General features: G+C 46.3%; 1 protein-coding gene across 2 annotated transcripts in view; it reads right to left on the bottom strand.

Moving 5' to 3' along the window:
* ALDH16A1 (aldehyde dehydrogenase 16 family member A1) overlaps positions 1-17,262 on the bottom strand; it is a 43,331-nt gene that overhangs the window by 7,532 nt on the left and 18,537 nt on the right. Inside the window, exons 14-16 of one of the 2 annotated variants that reach the window (XM_081837344.1) lie at positions 15,756-15,923; positions 6,231-6,435; positions 5,221-5,406 (exon numbers count right to left, since the gene is read on the bottom strand). In XM_081837344.1, the coding sequence (XP_081693470.1) occupies positions 5,221-5,406; positions 6,231-6,435; positions 15,756-15,923 (559 nt within the window). The remainder of the gene's footprint in view (positions 1-5,220; positions 5,407-6,230; positions 6,436-15,755; positions 15,924-17,262) is intronic. The other variant, XM_081837345.1, reaches the window with a different exon arrangement.

Here is a 17,262-nt window from a genome sequence, read left to right as displayed (position 1 = left end):
CTCCCGTTGCTCGGTCCCTGCTCCTGCCAACCTAGCAGTTCGAAAGCACGTCAAAGTGCAAGTAGATAAATAGGTACCACTCCAGTGGGAAGGTAAATGGCATTTCTGTGCGCTGCTCTGGTTTGCCCAGAAGCAGCTTAGTCATGCTGGCCATATGACCCGGAAGCTGTACGCCGGCTCCCTCGGCCAATAAAGCGAGATGAGCGCCGCAACCCCAGAGTCGGCCACGACTGGACCTAATGGTCAGGGGTCCCTTCACCTTTATACTAAACAATGGTGATAAAGCAGAACCACCAACTCACATAGATCAAATGGAGATGGTGTCCTATTTGATGAACTACTTAGGGTTGTTGTTGTTGTTGTTGTTTTGGCTAAAGTTGAACTTTAAAAAAAAAAATTGGCCAAAGTTGTTGAGCTTTTTTGGCAGGATCTGAATAAACAAAGTTTGAGCTATTTTTAAGGTCACACACCAAAATCTACACTTCCGTTCTTCCGTTGCCATACATCTGAATTTTCGGTGATTTTCGCCCAGGCACTGCTTCCAGCTGCAGTACTCAGGCTATGTCTGGGAAATTCCAGGCAACCCTAGAGTTACTATAGAGGTGGGCTGAGAGTTTTGGGATAGGTAGGGCTGTAGCATGTGCTGCTTTCTTCTTGAACTTATTATACAGACAGGGACTCAGTGCTGAGACTTCCAGGTCTTTTATTACAGTAGATAGTTTAACAAGTTTACTTTAGAGAAGTATGGTAATATAGTAATATAAGTTTATTTTGCTCTTATGAGTCCTAATCTAAACCTGACTGGTTTCTTGTGTCATCCTCTCCTCTAGATTGAAGTAATAAGGCAGGGGGGTTCACAACATGATGAAGATGAAGAGTCATCATTTTAGCTTCTGCTCTGCCATGCTCCTAGAACCAGCCTGGTGATCCCACTGGGTTGCGTTCTTGAGCAGACCCACTGAAGTTCATAAACCTTAGTTAAGCATGCCGATTCGTTTCAATGGGTCTGAACAGGACTAGCATTGGATACGACCTTCTCTCTCTCTCTCTCTCTCTCTCTCTCTCTCTCTCTCTCTCTCTCTGCTTTGCCTGGTCACATAGATGGAGAGTCTCACAGAAAGGCTCCTCCACATTCCTTGACTAAATTGGGACAAAACACTCTGGGCTCAGCACGTATTTTGCAATCCTTGGCAAGACAAATTCTGGAAATGCATATACAACATCTGCCAAAGAGAGCGCGGTTTCTGCTTTGGATGCTTTCATAAACGCCACACGAGGTTCTCTCTCCCCCCACCCCCGAATCCGAAAGTGGGCCATGAAGAAGAAATCGAGAACATAAAAAATGGCAACGAAATTCGAATCCTCACACTGATCAGACCGGTATCCTGATCAACACACCCAAAGGAAAAAGCAGAAGTGGGAAAAGGCCGCCATTGTGGAACGCTATCGTTGCCGGTTCCCTCTCACCCCGCAAGCAACTTGACCACTGCTTAAGTAATCTTGTTATATTGTATTGGAATGTGGTTTCTGTATGTTATTATAATTGCTATTGTTTTGCCATGTTATTATGGAATTGCTACTGTTGTGCTATGTTATGAAATTGCTGCTATGTTTTCCTATGTTCTTGTGAAATTGTTTTCATAGGATTTGCTTGAAATTAATTCCCCCGTTTCTTGGTTGTAAGCCTCTTTGAGAATGAGTTTCTGGGTGGAAAAAGGGCACACAAGTAAAATGAATGAATGGATGAAATGCAGATAATGGGATGTCTGCTGGTCCAGTTCATTTAATACATGCTCAAGTACAGGTAAACAGACAGAGTACCAATAACAATATTAATTAATTAATTGATCACTAACCATATTGCAGGGGTTTGCATTGCAGGGGCTGGACTAGATGACACTTTGGGTCCCTTCCAACTCGACAAATCTATTATTCTACTATATTGTCATTTATCCATGAATAACGGGCCAATTCACTGTATGCCCTTGCTACTAAAGTGTTTGTGTGTTGGCCGTTTCTTTTTACGTAACATACGGAGGTAACAGCTTGTTTCCTTTCGTTAATGACTTGTATTCACGTATTTACAGTGTAGTACTGATATCAGTAATAATATTCTCCACCCCAGTTTTAGTAAAAAAACAAAAACAAAAAAACCTACAACCTCCATGAATGTTGTTAGGATATATTTATTCCTACTTTCAGGAGAGGCTGCTGTGGAAGGCAATGCCCTCTCTTTTCACTGGAAATATTTAAACAGAGGCTGAGCAGACACCTGTCCCAGATGCTGTAGCTGCTGCAACCTGAACGGTCCCTGGAAAACCACAGGTGCACTGACACCCTCCATGAAACTGTCTAATATATAATAATAATAATAATAATAATAATAATAATAATAATAATAATAATAAATTTATACCCCGCCCTCCCCAGCCAAAGCCGGGCTCAGAGCGGCTAACAACAGTAAAAATAGCATAGTTTACATAAAATCACAGTCAATTAATTGAAATACATTTTAAAATCAGTTCAGAATCAAATTAATGGCAACCATTGGGCTAGAGTTCTATGAAGATTACAGAATGAGAGAGAGGGTGGAACAGCTCTGTCTTGCAGGCCCTGCGGAAAGATGTCAAGTCCCGCAGGGCCCTAGTCTCTTGTGACAGAGCATTCCACCAGATCGGGGCCCAGATCAACAGCTGCCTACGCCTGCAGCCATCACTTTTACCTTCCGACAGAGAATTCCACAAATTAATCCCATAATATGTAAACAAGAGCTTCCTTTTTCCTGCCCTGAACTGTCCCCTTGTCTGTTTCACTGGAGGCTGTTGCTGCTGCCCTCTTGCGGGTCTGAGTCATTTCGAGAGCGGTTTTCCCTAAACCACTTTCTTCACACTGTGCCTACATTTTATAGAAACTTGCATCACATTCCCTCAACTAACACTGCCCCCCCATCCCCTGGGATTATTTCATTGGAGGAGTTCATTCCCTGGACAACTATACGTGACACATGCCTAACCTCACCAAGCTGCACTCTTACGAAGCCAAGTTCTGTATTAATAATTGTAATGGTTGTAAGGGGTTACTTGCGCGTAAGTTGCCTTCCGTTTTGGTTAGATTGCCTGGCCAACCATGCTTTGGCTGACAGCTCACACTCCGTGGCCGGTCAGTCACTTGCAGAATCCGTCAGTGGGCGTTTCTTGAACCTCTTCCAGCATAAGAGCTGTTTGACGCCAAGTCTCCTCCTACTTTCCCTGTGCGGAACTCGTCTGCGCAAGTAAGGGGAAGGCAGAGGCGTGTCCGCGCTCTCCTCACTGGTCTCGGGTGAAGGGTCTTGGAGACCTCTCTCCGAATCCTCCATTTCCCCTCCCTTCACTACCGGTGTTACGCTGAAATCCTTCCCCCCTGCTGGTCCCCTCTCCTGCATCGCTTTGGAGCCTTGCCTCCACCTCTCGTTCTGATGTCAGTTCCCTGACAATAATAATAATAATAATAATAATAATTCCATTTCTACACCACTTTATATTTTTAAGGAAGAAACCTTCAAAAGTTATTATTAAACTATCAAATAAACTATCAAATAAAAGTTGCCTGCTCCCAATTTAAAAAAAATAAAGAAAGAAAACACTTAGGGTGCATTTTGTACATGGGAGAACAAAAGAACTGCATTAGGAACAGAAGGGATGAAAACAGGAAGCTTTCGTTTCCAGTCTTGAAAATCATGCTTATTCAAGCAGGAAAATGAAGGGTGCCATGACCTCCCAAAACTTCCTCCATTCTGCATCCCCAAAACACCACCATTTGTGAATGAGGCTGGTGGGGAAGAGAAACTGAGAAAGCTTCTTCTTTCCCCGAAAGAGAAAAATTCATGGGGAGGCGTTATATTCATCTCCTGCCTTCCAGTTAGCAAATCACGTTTGACTGAAGTGGCTAAGCAACACCTTTTTCATCTCCCCCTTCTTATTCATTTATTTGCAAAACAGAAAAAAAATGCACCTCTCTGGAAAAGCTGAATTATCCCCCCATATCAGAGCCAAGTACACATCTGCTACTGTCTTCAGTTATGCAACTTATGGAGCGCAGACTTTGGGTTTCCCCAAGTGAGGGAATCTGCATTCCTTCATGGGGACCACAGAAGCCACACTTGCCTGTGTTCATGCCAGAAGTTCTTTAAAAAGGGAACCGTGCGAGAAATCCCCAGGCAAATGGGTCAAAGAGAAACCTCCACCGTCCAGCTGAATGAAAAAGTGGATGCCATTGCCCTGAAAATGACATCCCTGGAAGTGCAATGCAGTTTGATTTCCTCCCACCTGCATCCTCTGACTTTGCTCAGGTGTTGCTACTATTGACTGAAGAGGATGGGAGGCCAGTCTCTCCTTTTCTCCCCCTTCCTGCCCTTGACTCCTGGTATCTTGTACTTCAAATGCAGCAAGCCATGCACCAGAAGCTATGGTTAATATCTGCCAGAACCGAAGTAATGTGAGAAGCTGGAGGAGGAGGATGGAAGCCAGCTAATGGGACGAGGAGGAGGGGAGTTGAATTCTTCCCTGGCTCAGATTAAAATCCAAGTCAGAGAAAAACTGAGGTGTACTGGTGTAAGTGCAGTGAGTTGCTGAGATTCATATTCCAAGTCAAAGTATATGAAATTGAGCAACATGGCCAGTCTAAACCCTTCCCCTCTATAGTGGTGATTTGGGATCATTTTAATAACAGATGGGGAAGGAAAAGGGGTGCATGTAGAAGCTATGCTTACACTGTCCCTCAAAAACTTGGAAAGATCCCAGCTGGAAAGATCCCAGCGATACTCTGGTTTGAATCATCTTGGCATACACACACACATCAAAGGTTCTAAGATCTATACACTTAAATGCTAATGAACCCAATGAGAACAAATGACCGCTGCATAAAAGACCATCTGAATGGATGGAGCGGACACAGAGATACACTTTATTTGATCTACAAATGGGACAAGGAACCTCCTGCATCCCTGAGGGCCACAATCCCGTCTAGGGGTCGCATGGCAGTGGTGAGTGGTGCCAGAGACAAAAGTGGATGGAACAGCCAGTGCAAAAACATTCAAGGAGGGTACTAAGCAGAGCTAGTAAGGGATGTGGCCTGGCAAAAGTCACAAGGACCAGGCAGAGAGGCCTGGGGGGCTGCATTTGGTCCCTGGGACTCAGACCCCCTGCACCCAAGATCTACAAGATAGGCTAGAAAGAATCGTACCTGGTAGAAATCCAGGGCGAGTAACGGGAACCGCTCGCTGGGGACCATCACCACACAGTTGCCGCGAACAACAGCAGGAGCCAGCAAGCTGACGAAAGCAAGGAGAGGCTGTTCATTGGGGCAGGCAATGCCGACGACACCGAGAGGTTCCCGAAAGAGGAGGGAGGCTCCGTACAAAGAGGTTTCCTGCAACAGAGAGAGTAATTTCTGTAGATAATATATGTGAAGAAAAAATAGATAGAGCAGTAATATTCTGTTAATAATAAATCAGACAAGTTTAAGTAATGGATATGGAAGGGAAGGGAAGTCTAATGTTCATGAAGAAACTTATTGTTTGAAAGTTGTTCTATTCTTTATGTGTTTTATGATGTTTTTGATTTGATGATAATAAGATGGTGTTGTAAAGATGTGATAGTGAACAATAAAGCATAAAGAAAAGAAAAGCAAGCAGAAGGCGTTCAGTGAGTGAGGTTTGGGGGGGGCTAACATAGACTGTGAAAGGGGATAATAAACCCCCCCCCCAAATGGAAGCTCCATGTGGACACCCCCACCATCCAGCCCGCTCCCCAAAGTCTGCCTTTCTCTCTAATCTGGCTAAGTGCAGACATCCTATGGTGCTCATTAAAAGATAGAGACTAAAACACAGGGTCACCCAAACAAAAAATATGTGCAAAACTTCCCATCCAACTGTTCGGCATCTGTGAGGAACTTCAGCTGACCCACAGTCTGGGCTGCATCATCCCTTGGGATATAGGAGGTTTTGTGTCTCTTTAATCCAGGATCTCAGCTGAAGGCCTTTCCCATCCTTTGCTGCTGGATCCTTTTACTGGGACATGCCAGGAACTGAAGCTGGGACCATCTGCCTGAAAAGCCCATGCATCCCTGCTGAGTTGTGCCCCTTCTCCCAAACCTTTCCAAGCTTGTAGAGCCAAGTCCCCCAAAAGCTATAGGAGTGGGGAGTGTCCTGTGGCATGTGCTTAGCTCTATGGCCCTGTCTGCCCAGTTCGCACCTGCACAGCTCCTCCGTATTTATCGGAGTACGCCGCCCAGTAGAAGAGCCGCTGCACGCAGAGGTCCACCTCCTGCAGAGCCGCCTCTTTCTCGGCACCGGCCAACGCCTCCAGCCGTGATGCAACTTCTGCTCGGCGGAGTTCCAGGTTCTCAGCCAGGTAGTACAAGATCTGCGCCCGGGCATGGGGCGTCTGCTTCGCCCACCTGGGGAGACCAACTCCGTGTTAGATCGGGGGAAAGGGCAAGGCAGAGGAAATGTGGGTTCTGGTGGTCTCACACCTCCTGGCGATGTGCACTTTGGAGACCATAGAAGGCTTCGTTGCTCTTCCTAAGAACGCCTGAAGATCCCCACCTAGCCCAACATTCTGCTATTCCCCACAAGAGCCAGGCAAATGCAGAGATGCAAAAAAGGCAGAGGTGGGTGAAGGCTGCTGAAGAAGCCAAGAAGTCTCCCCCTCCTGCTGTGACCAGCTCCCCCCCCCCCCAGTCTCCCAGAACAGAGAGAGGAATGAAGAGGGTGGAGCCAAGAGAGACAAGGCGAAGGAGCCTTGCTAGGGTAGGACCCAAGGGAGAAGCCTCAGAGAGTGGTGGGAGGGCAGGGACCTTCAGTCCTCGCAACTGCCTCACTGGGGCAAGACCTCCAGGGAAGAGTTGCCGTGATTGCTAGGCCTGTGCTGTTTTGGGTTCTTTGAAAAAAAGAAAAAAAAGAGTTAAAGTCCCAGGCCGGCTCCTGACACCATAGTGGAACCTCGGTTCTCAAACCGCTCTGTTCCCAAACGTTTCGGCTCCCAAACGTCAAAAATCTGGAAGTAGGTGTTCCAGTTCTGAAAAGTTTCTCAGAACCTGAACGTCCGACGCAGCTTCCAATCCACAAAAAGCCTAGCTGTCAGCCTATCGGAAGCCGTGCCTCAGAATTCGAACATTTTGGAATTTGAATGTCCTTCCGGAATGGATTACGCCCAACTCCCAAGGTTCCACTGTACCACTAAGCTATGGCACCTTCCGCTGTGAATCTCTGCCTGCTGTCCTTCCTGCTCCCTTCATCAGGGAGAAACTGTGTTCAGCGAGTCGTCTTCTGTAAGTCAAGTGTGCTCAGGGCGGCACCCTAACACAACTCAGCACTAATTTTTCCATTAGTGCATTTGACTTAGTTTGGACCCAAGATTTACAACTTGGAACCAAAGATGGGCAGGACCAAAGTGCCATGACTAGGCCTGGCAGTGGGCAGACACCTCACACTTGCATAGACAACAGACAACACACAAACACAGGAAGCCAGGGAGGGGGAGTAGAGAAGACTGTTCAGAAACAGGGGAGATTTAGGGCAGATCTACACATCCAAGGCACATTTAAAGCACATGACCTCCCTCCCCCCACCGCAAAGAATCCTGGGAACAGTACAGTAGTTTGTTAAAAGTTCTGGGAACTGCAGCTGGGGGGACAGACGGACTGCAGTTCCGAGGATTATTGGGAGGGGGCCCAAATAATGTGTTTTAAATATGAATCGGATGCATTCTATATTTATGCTGCAGATCTGTCCTTAAAACAGCTGAGCAGTGGCAAGGATGTGGGCTGATTTCCAGGAACCTCCACCGAAAAAAAAATTAAGAAAGAGGAGAAAGGAGGAAACACGAGTACTGCAGGAACCGAAAAGTCATTGAAAGGAACAGAAACAAGGCAGGAAAACGAGCAACAGACGACACTGGAGGAATCGCCAGAAATAAATGGTGGCAGAGGGAAGAGAGCATTCCCACAGATGACATAGCAGAAAAGATGGATGTGGACATCTGGCAAAGGTGGAATTGGAAGCCCCTTGAGCTTAATGTCATCGCTCCAACACTGTCAGGAAGCGAAACTGCCTGTATCTTAGCAGCTGCCTCTACATCTTGTCACTTTGCATCACTTCTCACCCCATTTGTCAGAAGCCAGGCCTTGTACATCCCTATAGTGTTTTAAAAGGGAGGAGAACTGGATAACCTTTTCCCCCCCCCAAACTGGAAATGATATTGCGATCAAGGGCCAGGATCCTAATATCTACTTGCAACATTGCCTGGTGAAAGTTTTAACGCTTCCCTGTAAAATCAGCAACCCCCACCCCCAAAAAACTACTCTGATTTTGAGAAATCCCTTGGGGATTCAAAAGACGTTTGCTGTGTGGCATGGATGGTGTGATGCTCAGCAAACACAGGCCAAAGGAAGCTGCCTTATCTCAAGAAACACAGGCCATGGGAAGCGGCCTTAATCCAAAAATCAGGCCTGCCTATATTTCTTCATCATCCCCTTTCCCTTCACCTCACCATCCTGCACAGGCCCATTGACCACGAGCCTCAGCCGTTTCCTAATTCCACTCTTAGGTCCTGTGCCTCAAGCCTTTTCATTGCATCTGAAGATGCCCTTTGTCCCTGCAACCTATCAGGCTGTTGTCAAGGGCTTGTCAGGCGGACTGAATATGACAGCCACAGGTCTCTTGGGAAGGACGGGCTGTTAAGTCACTCTGGAAATCATCACTCTGTGAGGGGAACAGGGGTCTTCTAACAACTCTCAGCACCATCAACTAACACTGCCCTCAAGGGACTTACAGAGGGGACAACAGAGGGGGGAATGGAGCCAGGAGGAAATGTTCTGTGCACACCATACATTTAAAGCGCATGGCTTCCTTTGCAGAACCATGGGAACTTTAGTCTGCCCCTCACAGAACTACCATTCCAAGTATAATAATAATAATAATAATAATAATAATAATTATTATTATTATTATTATTATTATTATTATTATTTTTATCCCACCCATCTGGCTGGGTTTCCCCAGCCACTCAGGGTGGCTCCCAACAGAATATTAAAAACACAATACAGCAGTAAAAATTAAAAACTTCCCTAAACAGAGCTGCCTTCAGATGTCTTTTAAAAGTAAGATAGTTGCCTGTTTCCTTGACATCTGATGGGAGGGTGCTCCACAGGGCAGGTGCCACTACCGAGAAGACCCTCTGCCTGGTTCCCTGTAAGCTCACTTCTCGCAGCAAGGGAACTGCCAGAAGGCCCTCAGCGCTGGACCTCAGTGTCCGGGCTGAATGATGGGGGTGGAGACGCTCCTTCAGGTATACTGGGCCGAGGCCGTTTAGGGCTTTAAAGGTCAGCACCAACACTTTGAATTGTGCTCAGAAATGTCCCAGGAGCCAATGCAGGTATCCTTAGCAAACTACAGTTCCCAGGATCCTCCGTTCCTGTTCCTTGGAGATCGTCACCCACCAGGTGCAACCAAGGAAGCTTCCGTCCCAGAATCAGGCCCAGAAACAGATGAATAAGCATCTACCAGGCAAGCGATCATAAAGATTAACGGGCTGTTATGACTCATAATGGAATACAGTAACAGGCATACAAATGCCTCAGCGTGACTTTTATTGCAATTACAATCTTTAGATTCTAAGCAAGCCCATTGATTCAGGTTTTTTGTGTGCATAACTTGGCCCAGGAAGCCCTGAGTGATCCTTAGCAGCAGGAGATCCCTCTTCAGCCTCTCACACCCAGACTCTGCATATTTGTTAAGAAGCATTCATGCCAGCTTGAGCCCCACGGAGTTCAACACAGCAACTAATCCAACCAACCAAATAAAATATATTGCAGAAACACCCTAAGGCCTGCCCGCCTCCCTGCACTGTGCCAGGCATCTTTTTCACTGTGCATTCATGGTGATCTGCGATTGCGTCTCTATCTAGCTGGCTCTGCACGCGGCTGGCTTTCAGCAATGCGCTTTGTGCCTACAAACCAGACAATACGGAGCAACAGGAGAGAAAAGGCTTGAATCGACGGAGGGATTATGCAGCCGCTGCCCACATGAAAAGAACCTGTTGGTTATTATAAGCTGAACTATAGGAAATATCGGAGCCCTTTTGCAATGTTTCCAACAGCAATCTTCTCTGCAGCTTCCAAGATTGCTGCGGATTCAGTTCCAACCGGATGAAGTCAATGCAAAGGCTGAGGCCCATTGAGGAGGAAAAGAAAAAGAGCCACACAGCTGTGCATCTGTCAACAAAACTTTGGCTCGCCATCTAAAACTGGATGTCTTGAGATCGGCAGGCACTCTATGGCCGTTGGTGAGGATCTGCTGGAGCTTCCAAAGTGAGTGGGTGTAAATCAAAATCTTCTTCCTTCGCCTTGTTCCATTCTTGTTCCATTCTTCTTCCTTCACCTTGTTCGCCTTCCTCCATTGAGGGCCTTGCTGAGTAGGGTCAAGGTGAACGTAACCAAAATCTCATACAAACAGCAACTCTTGAGGTTGTTCAGAGACAGCATCCAGCTGTTTTTATATGTGTTGCAAGCCTCTCAGAGTGGCTGGGGCAACCCAGCCAGATGGGTGGGGTATAAATAATAATAGTAATAAATAATAATAATAATAGCAGCAATGGTTTGGAGCTAGAGAAAGAAACCTGGTGTAAGCCTGCCACACTCTCCCCCACCCCCTCAACACATGGAAATTCCTCCCTCCACGTTTTCTGGTCTGAGGCAAATTGCAGTCTCCTATTTCATCCCGCAAATGGCGAACCAAAGCTAGGATCAAGCTCTATGCCAGGAAACGTGCAAACCATTGTTTGCTGGGTATGGAGAAATGGCAAACCATGGTTGGGCTCAAACTTGGAAAGAAGGGAGCTAATCATTATGGGCAATATTCAACAGTTTTTTTCTCAGAGTAGACCCACTTGAAATAAAGGAACATGACCAAGTTAGGTCCATTAATTTCCATAGATCTGCTCTGAATAAAACGTAGCTGAACACCACCTCGTGTGCGAGAGGAGAGGAAGGAGCAGATGAGCCTGAGGCCTCAGCACATCACACTGAACTAGGGACATGACGTGAAATTTGCCCTGGTTCATCAAGTTCTGAATCCGGATTCCCAGTGTGACCACAGCCAGGTGTTTTTGGGAAGCCTGACAGGTATGGCAGGGAGGCAAGCGCTCTCTCGCAGCGTTTGTCTTAAGCACCTGGTTTTCAGAAGCATACGGCGTCTGAGCCTGGACTGCAGGTTCTGTTGGCTATTGTGACCGCTAGGGAACAGGCCTATCGATGACTATGGGTGTCACCTTATCCTTATTTTAAGAAAAGGACCAAAGCCAGTGGCATATCGTTTCTCTGTTTACACCAGCCTTCCCTCCCTTTCTCTTTGTCTCCTCCGTATGCCTCAAATTTAAGGCTGTAAGCTCCTAAGGGCAGGGGCCTGTCCACTTGCATCGCACCTGGTGATGCTGTTAAAAAAACCTAAACAACAGAACACAGGCTGCTAGCCCAGCCTCCTGTGAGATATGAGATGTCACGGTTGAGAACGGAGCAGCTCTGGCAAGCTAGCAGGTGTACTTGCCTGCCGTATCTCCTCCCACTTCCCACTTCGCTTCATTTCCAGACCACCCCGTTGACCAAAGTCCTCTAGGCAGTTTTCAGACAAATAAAAACCAATGAAAATGTACACCTTATCATGCTAATCATGAAACAAAGCACAATGCAACCTCCTTTTTCCTTTCCCCCGGTTTCCCCTCGTGCCTTATCTGCAGCTGGCTTACATCACCACCTGGCCAGCTGCCACTTTGGCGCTGCTGGACTTTGAGATTCTCACCTGAGCAAAGTCCCCTGGGCTCAGCATCTTTGTGAAAAAGGCCCTCGGGGGGGAAAACGACAAAGGCCCGGGGGTCTGCAACTCCCTTTACGCACTGGGGAAGCTGCCTTGCACCAGGTCACACCACTCGTCTGCTTACCTTGGTGCTGACTCTCAGGCTTAGTTGCTCTGAGGTAGAGCAGCTGAAAGAGCCCATCCCCTGCCCAAGGCTCCCAGTATGTTTCCGAGCACAATTCAAAGTGTTGGTGCTGACCTTTAAAGCCCTAAACAGCCTCGGTCCCGTATGTGTATCTGAAGGAGCGTCTCCACCCCCATCGTCCAGCCCGGACACTGAGATCCAGCGCTAAGGGCCTTCTGGCGGTTCCCTCCCTGCAAGAAGAGAGGTCACAGGGTCTTCTCGGTAGTGGTGCCTGCCCTGTGGAACGCCCTCCCAGCAGATGTCAAGGCAATAAGCAACTTACTTTTAAAAGACATCTGAAGGCGGCCCTGTTTAGGGAAGTTTTTAATGTCCGATACTGTATTATTTTTAATATTCAGTTGGGAGCCGCCCAGAGTGGCTGGGGAAACCCAGCCAGATGGGAGGGGTATAAATAATAAATTATTATTATTATTATTATAAGTAGCTCTGCGTAGCACCCAAAGCCAGCCAAGTTACTTTACTAGTATAGGGATTCCCAGGCGTATCTCTCCCCAACCCGTGCCAGTAAATAGAGAAGAATGATGTTGGATTACAGCCTTCATCTCTCCACAAGGCTTTTCAACTGAGATCGTCTTTTGCCTGCAGCTGTATTGAATTCTCTTACACATAATTTTTTACTGTTTTATCATCTGTTGCCCTGGGCTCCTTTGGGAGGAAGGGCGGTGTACCAAACGAATAACCATCCATGCATGAAGCTCCCAGCATCCCTGGCCATTAGTCACACTGGCTGGGGCTGAGTTTTCACCCACCAACTTCCAGAGGCCTACAAGTTTCCCATCCTGTCCAAGAAAGGAAAGCCCAGCCTAAATAAGGAAAGGCATTCCTTTGGCTATTTGGGCGTTTAGGGCTTTGTGTGTCCACATTATGTGGAAGAAATGTTCTGGAGGAAGGAGATGTTTTGGAATTGGATTTTCCTTTGGTTTTTCCTACACTTGTATCCAGGTCCGGCCCAGACATTAGGTGGGATAAAGCCATTGCCTCAGGTAGGGACAGCACCTCCATGGGCACCCTGATGCCTCAGTCGCTGACATCAGCACTGATTTCTGGCAAGATGTCGCCAAAATCATGCGACATCAGGAGAAATCTGCGCCAGTGCAGCAGACCAAGTGTCACAGGGCAGGGCGGCACTTCTCAAGTGGCAAAACAGGACGCGTCATCCCTGCTTGTATCTTCTTGTGCTATGGAACAATGGACCTGCAAATCCCCAGGCCCAGGCACTGTTCAGGCTCAGTTCCACTGTTGCAAGGTGTTGCCTTCAGAGGCCTTGCCTCCATGGTAGAGCCCTTGCTTTGCATGCAGAAGGTCCGATATGCAAGGCCAATTTAAAGAAGCCTGGAAGTACCTTTCAAAAGCGACCTTGTGGCAAACGCATGCGATCAGGAAACAGGCCTTTGCAAGGCTCTCAACTTGCACGTCTGTCAGCACCCTGCAGACATGCCTCAGAATGCTTGGAAGGGGAACAGGGTGGAGCCTGCCACACACATGAGGTTGTGGGACAGGTGAAAACAGTTGAAAGGCGACTGCCATTGTCTTTTCGCAGGCACTGCCAATCAGCAAAGCCCCTGCACAAAGCTCTGTGTGTGGCAGCTTGGGGATCAGAGAGCATTGGAAGACCGGTAGCCTCCTGCCCCTGCAGCTTCAAAGCACAGAGGGCTTTGAAAGATCCAAATGGTCACCCGGTTGTGGCATCAGGCGACTGGCAGTTGGTTGGATTTTGGCCTGCACTGGCAGAGGAGAGAACGATCCCACCCATTGCATGGATCCAGTTCCCCACCTCTAGATGAACCACTTTATTTGATTCAGCAGGAGGCAGCCAGGCCTATGTACGTTAGGGGGCAGGTGGGGAGGGAAGCCCTTCTGAAAACCCAGGCCACCCATTGTCAGCCTGGAGGTGGGGAGGAGGCCAGTCCAACTGACTCAAGGGGCAGAATGGCAATCTTTCCCCAAGACTATGGCAAAGACCGTTGCCTCTGTTGGTTTGTCAAGATCACGGCGAAGAAAAACTTGTCTCTGACTCAAGAAATGAAACACCTGGCCAAACAAAGGAGCCGCAATGCCACGAGCGATTCGCCTGCCTCTTTTTGTTTGTGTGCATGTGCCAAAATTGTTCACAAGAGCCTAATCACAATTCCGGAGAGTTCTGCCCCCTGGCCTCCCTTGGAAGCACCGCAATGCATAATTGCTGTTCTTGTAAACAGAGCAGTTCATAGCAAATCAATCTTCTCACGTCAATTAAGACATTTTAAAGACTTGTTACTCTTGTAGGATATGCTTCGTTATCAGATAATTAATCAAAGTGGGGTTTTCTTATTTTAAAAAGTGACATACTGTACATTTATCAATGACTCCAAATGCATGTAAAATATATTGAACTGTATTACAACAGAGGCAAAACTATAAAGGTATATCTGGGGCCTCATGAACCCTGGAGACCTCGTCCTACCGCTCAAACACGAAACTTTTTTGGAGAACAAATGCACCCCCTGCTTTACAGTTCCATAGCAGAGCTTTTTGTATTTTCTGTTATTTATTTAGGACTGAATAGTCTTACCTGCAGTGCAGCAGCAGTGAAGTACTTTTGGACTCTGGACATAAGCCACATCCACACCACACATATTTAAAGTGTTATGACACCACTTGAAATAGCCGGGGTTTCCCCCAAAGAATTCTGGGAAGTGTAGTTTGTTAAGGGTGCTGGGAGTTCTTCGGAGACCCCTATTCCCCTTACAGAGCTACAATTCCCAGAGTTCCCTGGGAAAAGGGATTGATTGTTAAACCACTCTGGGAATTGCAACTCTGCAAAGTGAATAGGGGGTCTCCGAAGAATGCTCAGCACCCTTAACTACAGTTCCTAGAATTCTTAGGGGAAAGCCATGGCTGTTTAAAGAGGTATCATGGTTGACATCCTATGCCCTTAAAAAAAAGCGGGGGGGGGGCTGTTATTGGGTTGTTGTTTTTATTTTGATTATGCATTTTGTGGTTTTATATTTTGATTTTGTTCTGTGAACCGCCCTGAGACTTCCGGGTATAGGGCAGTATATCAATTTAAATAATAATACAGTGGTACCTCAGGTTAAGAACTTAATTCATTCCGGAGCTCCGTTCTTAATCTGAAACTGTTCTTAACCTGAAGCACCACTTTAGGTAATGGGGCCTCCTGCTGCCGCCGTGCTGCTGTCGCACGATTTCTGTTCTCATCCTGAAGCAAAGTTCTTAACCCGAGGTACTATTTCTGTAACCTGAAGCGTCTGTAACCTGAAGCGTCTGTAACCTCATGTTACGTCCGCTTCATGTTACGTTCTTTTAGGTTGCATCCCGCGGCAACCCGGAAGTACCGGAAAGCGCAAAATGACATCATGTGCATGCGCAGAAGCGGCGAATCACAACCTGCATGTGCGCAGACGCGCCACTGCGGGTTGTGCTCTTTTCATGTTGTGAACGGGCCTCTGGAACGGATCCCGTTCGCAACTAGAGGTACCATTATTGTAATAATAATAATAATAATAATAATAATAATAATTAAAAAAAAATGTGAATGAGGCCTTTATGGACTTAATGTGGACAGTCCTCTTTGAATGGTAAAATGTCTGCGTTTTGGGGTCCCTTTCTGCTGAGTGGGCCCAAACCCTCAAGCCCTACCCTGAAGGCACCACTGCTTACTTGACTCCCATTGAGACAGTGGTTCTCCTCTGCCTCCCACCTCCTTCCCCTGCTCAGACTCACCCCGGAGCAGCCTTGTGGGCGGCTTCCACAGCATTACGGATGTCTTTGATGCCCCCATCTGCCACGTAAGCTGCTATCTTGCCAGTGTGGTCAAGTATGGCTCGGGAACTCATGGAGTCTGGCCTCTTCTGCGCACCCCCGTAGTACAGCTTGTAGGTTCGGTCCACACTGCCATCACAGAGCAGAAGGGAAAGGGGTAAAGGCCCAGCATTTTGTGTCGCTAGCTCACTGGGCTGCTTGTTTCAGAGAAAACACCACACGTGTCACCTTTTGTCACGAAGTCCAAAATGGCACAGATTTCTTGCTCAGCCCCTACTACACAAACCCTCTAATTCCCGGACTTTTAGTTTGCAAATTAAGATCGCAAGAAAAGGCCTGTCTAACCCTAGTCTCACAGTAAATAGCTAGATGTGAATTCTTCCATGGGGAAAAAAAAGACAACACCCTTCTCCTCAGTTCATCTCTTCAGGAAGCCACCCATTCTAGTGGTTGTGCTGAGCATAAGCACAAAAGAGAAGGTGGTGAGGGCTTGCAAAGGATTAGGGGAAAGAACTCTTGAGGTTGGGCTCAGGGTGGATTTGATTTAAATCAAATTTATTTAAATCACTAGTCAGTAAGACTTGATTTAAATCATTATTTTTTTCAGAAAGACTGATTCTTGCTAGCATAATCTTGATATTTACAACCAGATGAAGGTTTCATTTTTGGAACAACAAATTTTCAGAGAAGTTTTTACAGTTATATAAAAAATTACTGATTTGGTTATACTGCTGTATTAGAAATACATAGATAAAATTATGAAATTATTGTGAGGTTTAATAAGTTCACTGTCTATATTTGGACAACTTTTCTTCTGTACTTTCTTGGAAGGAGAAAAGTAATCATTTCCTTAATAACAATTTGAACAATTTATTTAACTAAAACAATAACCTTATAGCATATTTATCCATGTTTGTTAACTGATGTGCTTAAACAATTAAAAACATCAACTTAGATTTAGTTTTAGCATACGTGAAAAACTTAAAACAAATCCTTATTTCCTGATGAATAACCTTTGGACTACAATATAACTTAAATAGAAAACTATCTTTAGAAAGATTTTTCCCCAAAAAGAATTTTATTTTTAAAATCCAATTTAAATTTGGGAAAAAAATCTGATTTAAATTTTAAAAAATGGGTTTATTATTATTATTATTTTTTAAATCATTGATTTTTATCCAGCCTGGTTGGGCTGCATAACTTTACCAAATAAATTCTCCTCCACCCCCCAAGTTCTTACATTTAAAGCATAATACTGGAGGGGGGGTTTGGAGGGGGGGCACAGTGAAAGCAGGAACATTCTAGGTAGCAGATCCGCACCATACATTTAAAGCACATTTAAAGCCCCAAAGAATCCTGGGAACTGTAGCTACCATCTCATAATGCTGCAATTCCAAGGACCCATGGCAAACTACAGTTCCCAGGGTTATTTCTGGGGGGGGGGAGGGGGGAGTCACATGCTTTGAAT

The sequence above is a fragment of the Podarcis erhardii genome (genome assembly GCF_964252035.2).
Source record: "Podarcis erhardii genome assembly, chromosome: 13".
NCBI classification, from domain to species: domain Eukaryota; kingdom Metazoa; phylum Chordata; class Lepidosauria; order Squamata; family Lacertidae; genus Podarcis; species Podarcis erhardii.
The sequence above is the reverse complement of the archived record's forward strand: the minus strand, read 5'-3'. Positions and strand labels throughout refer to the sequence as shown.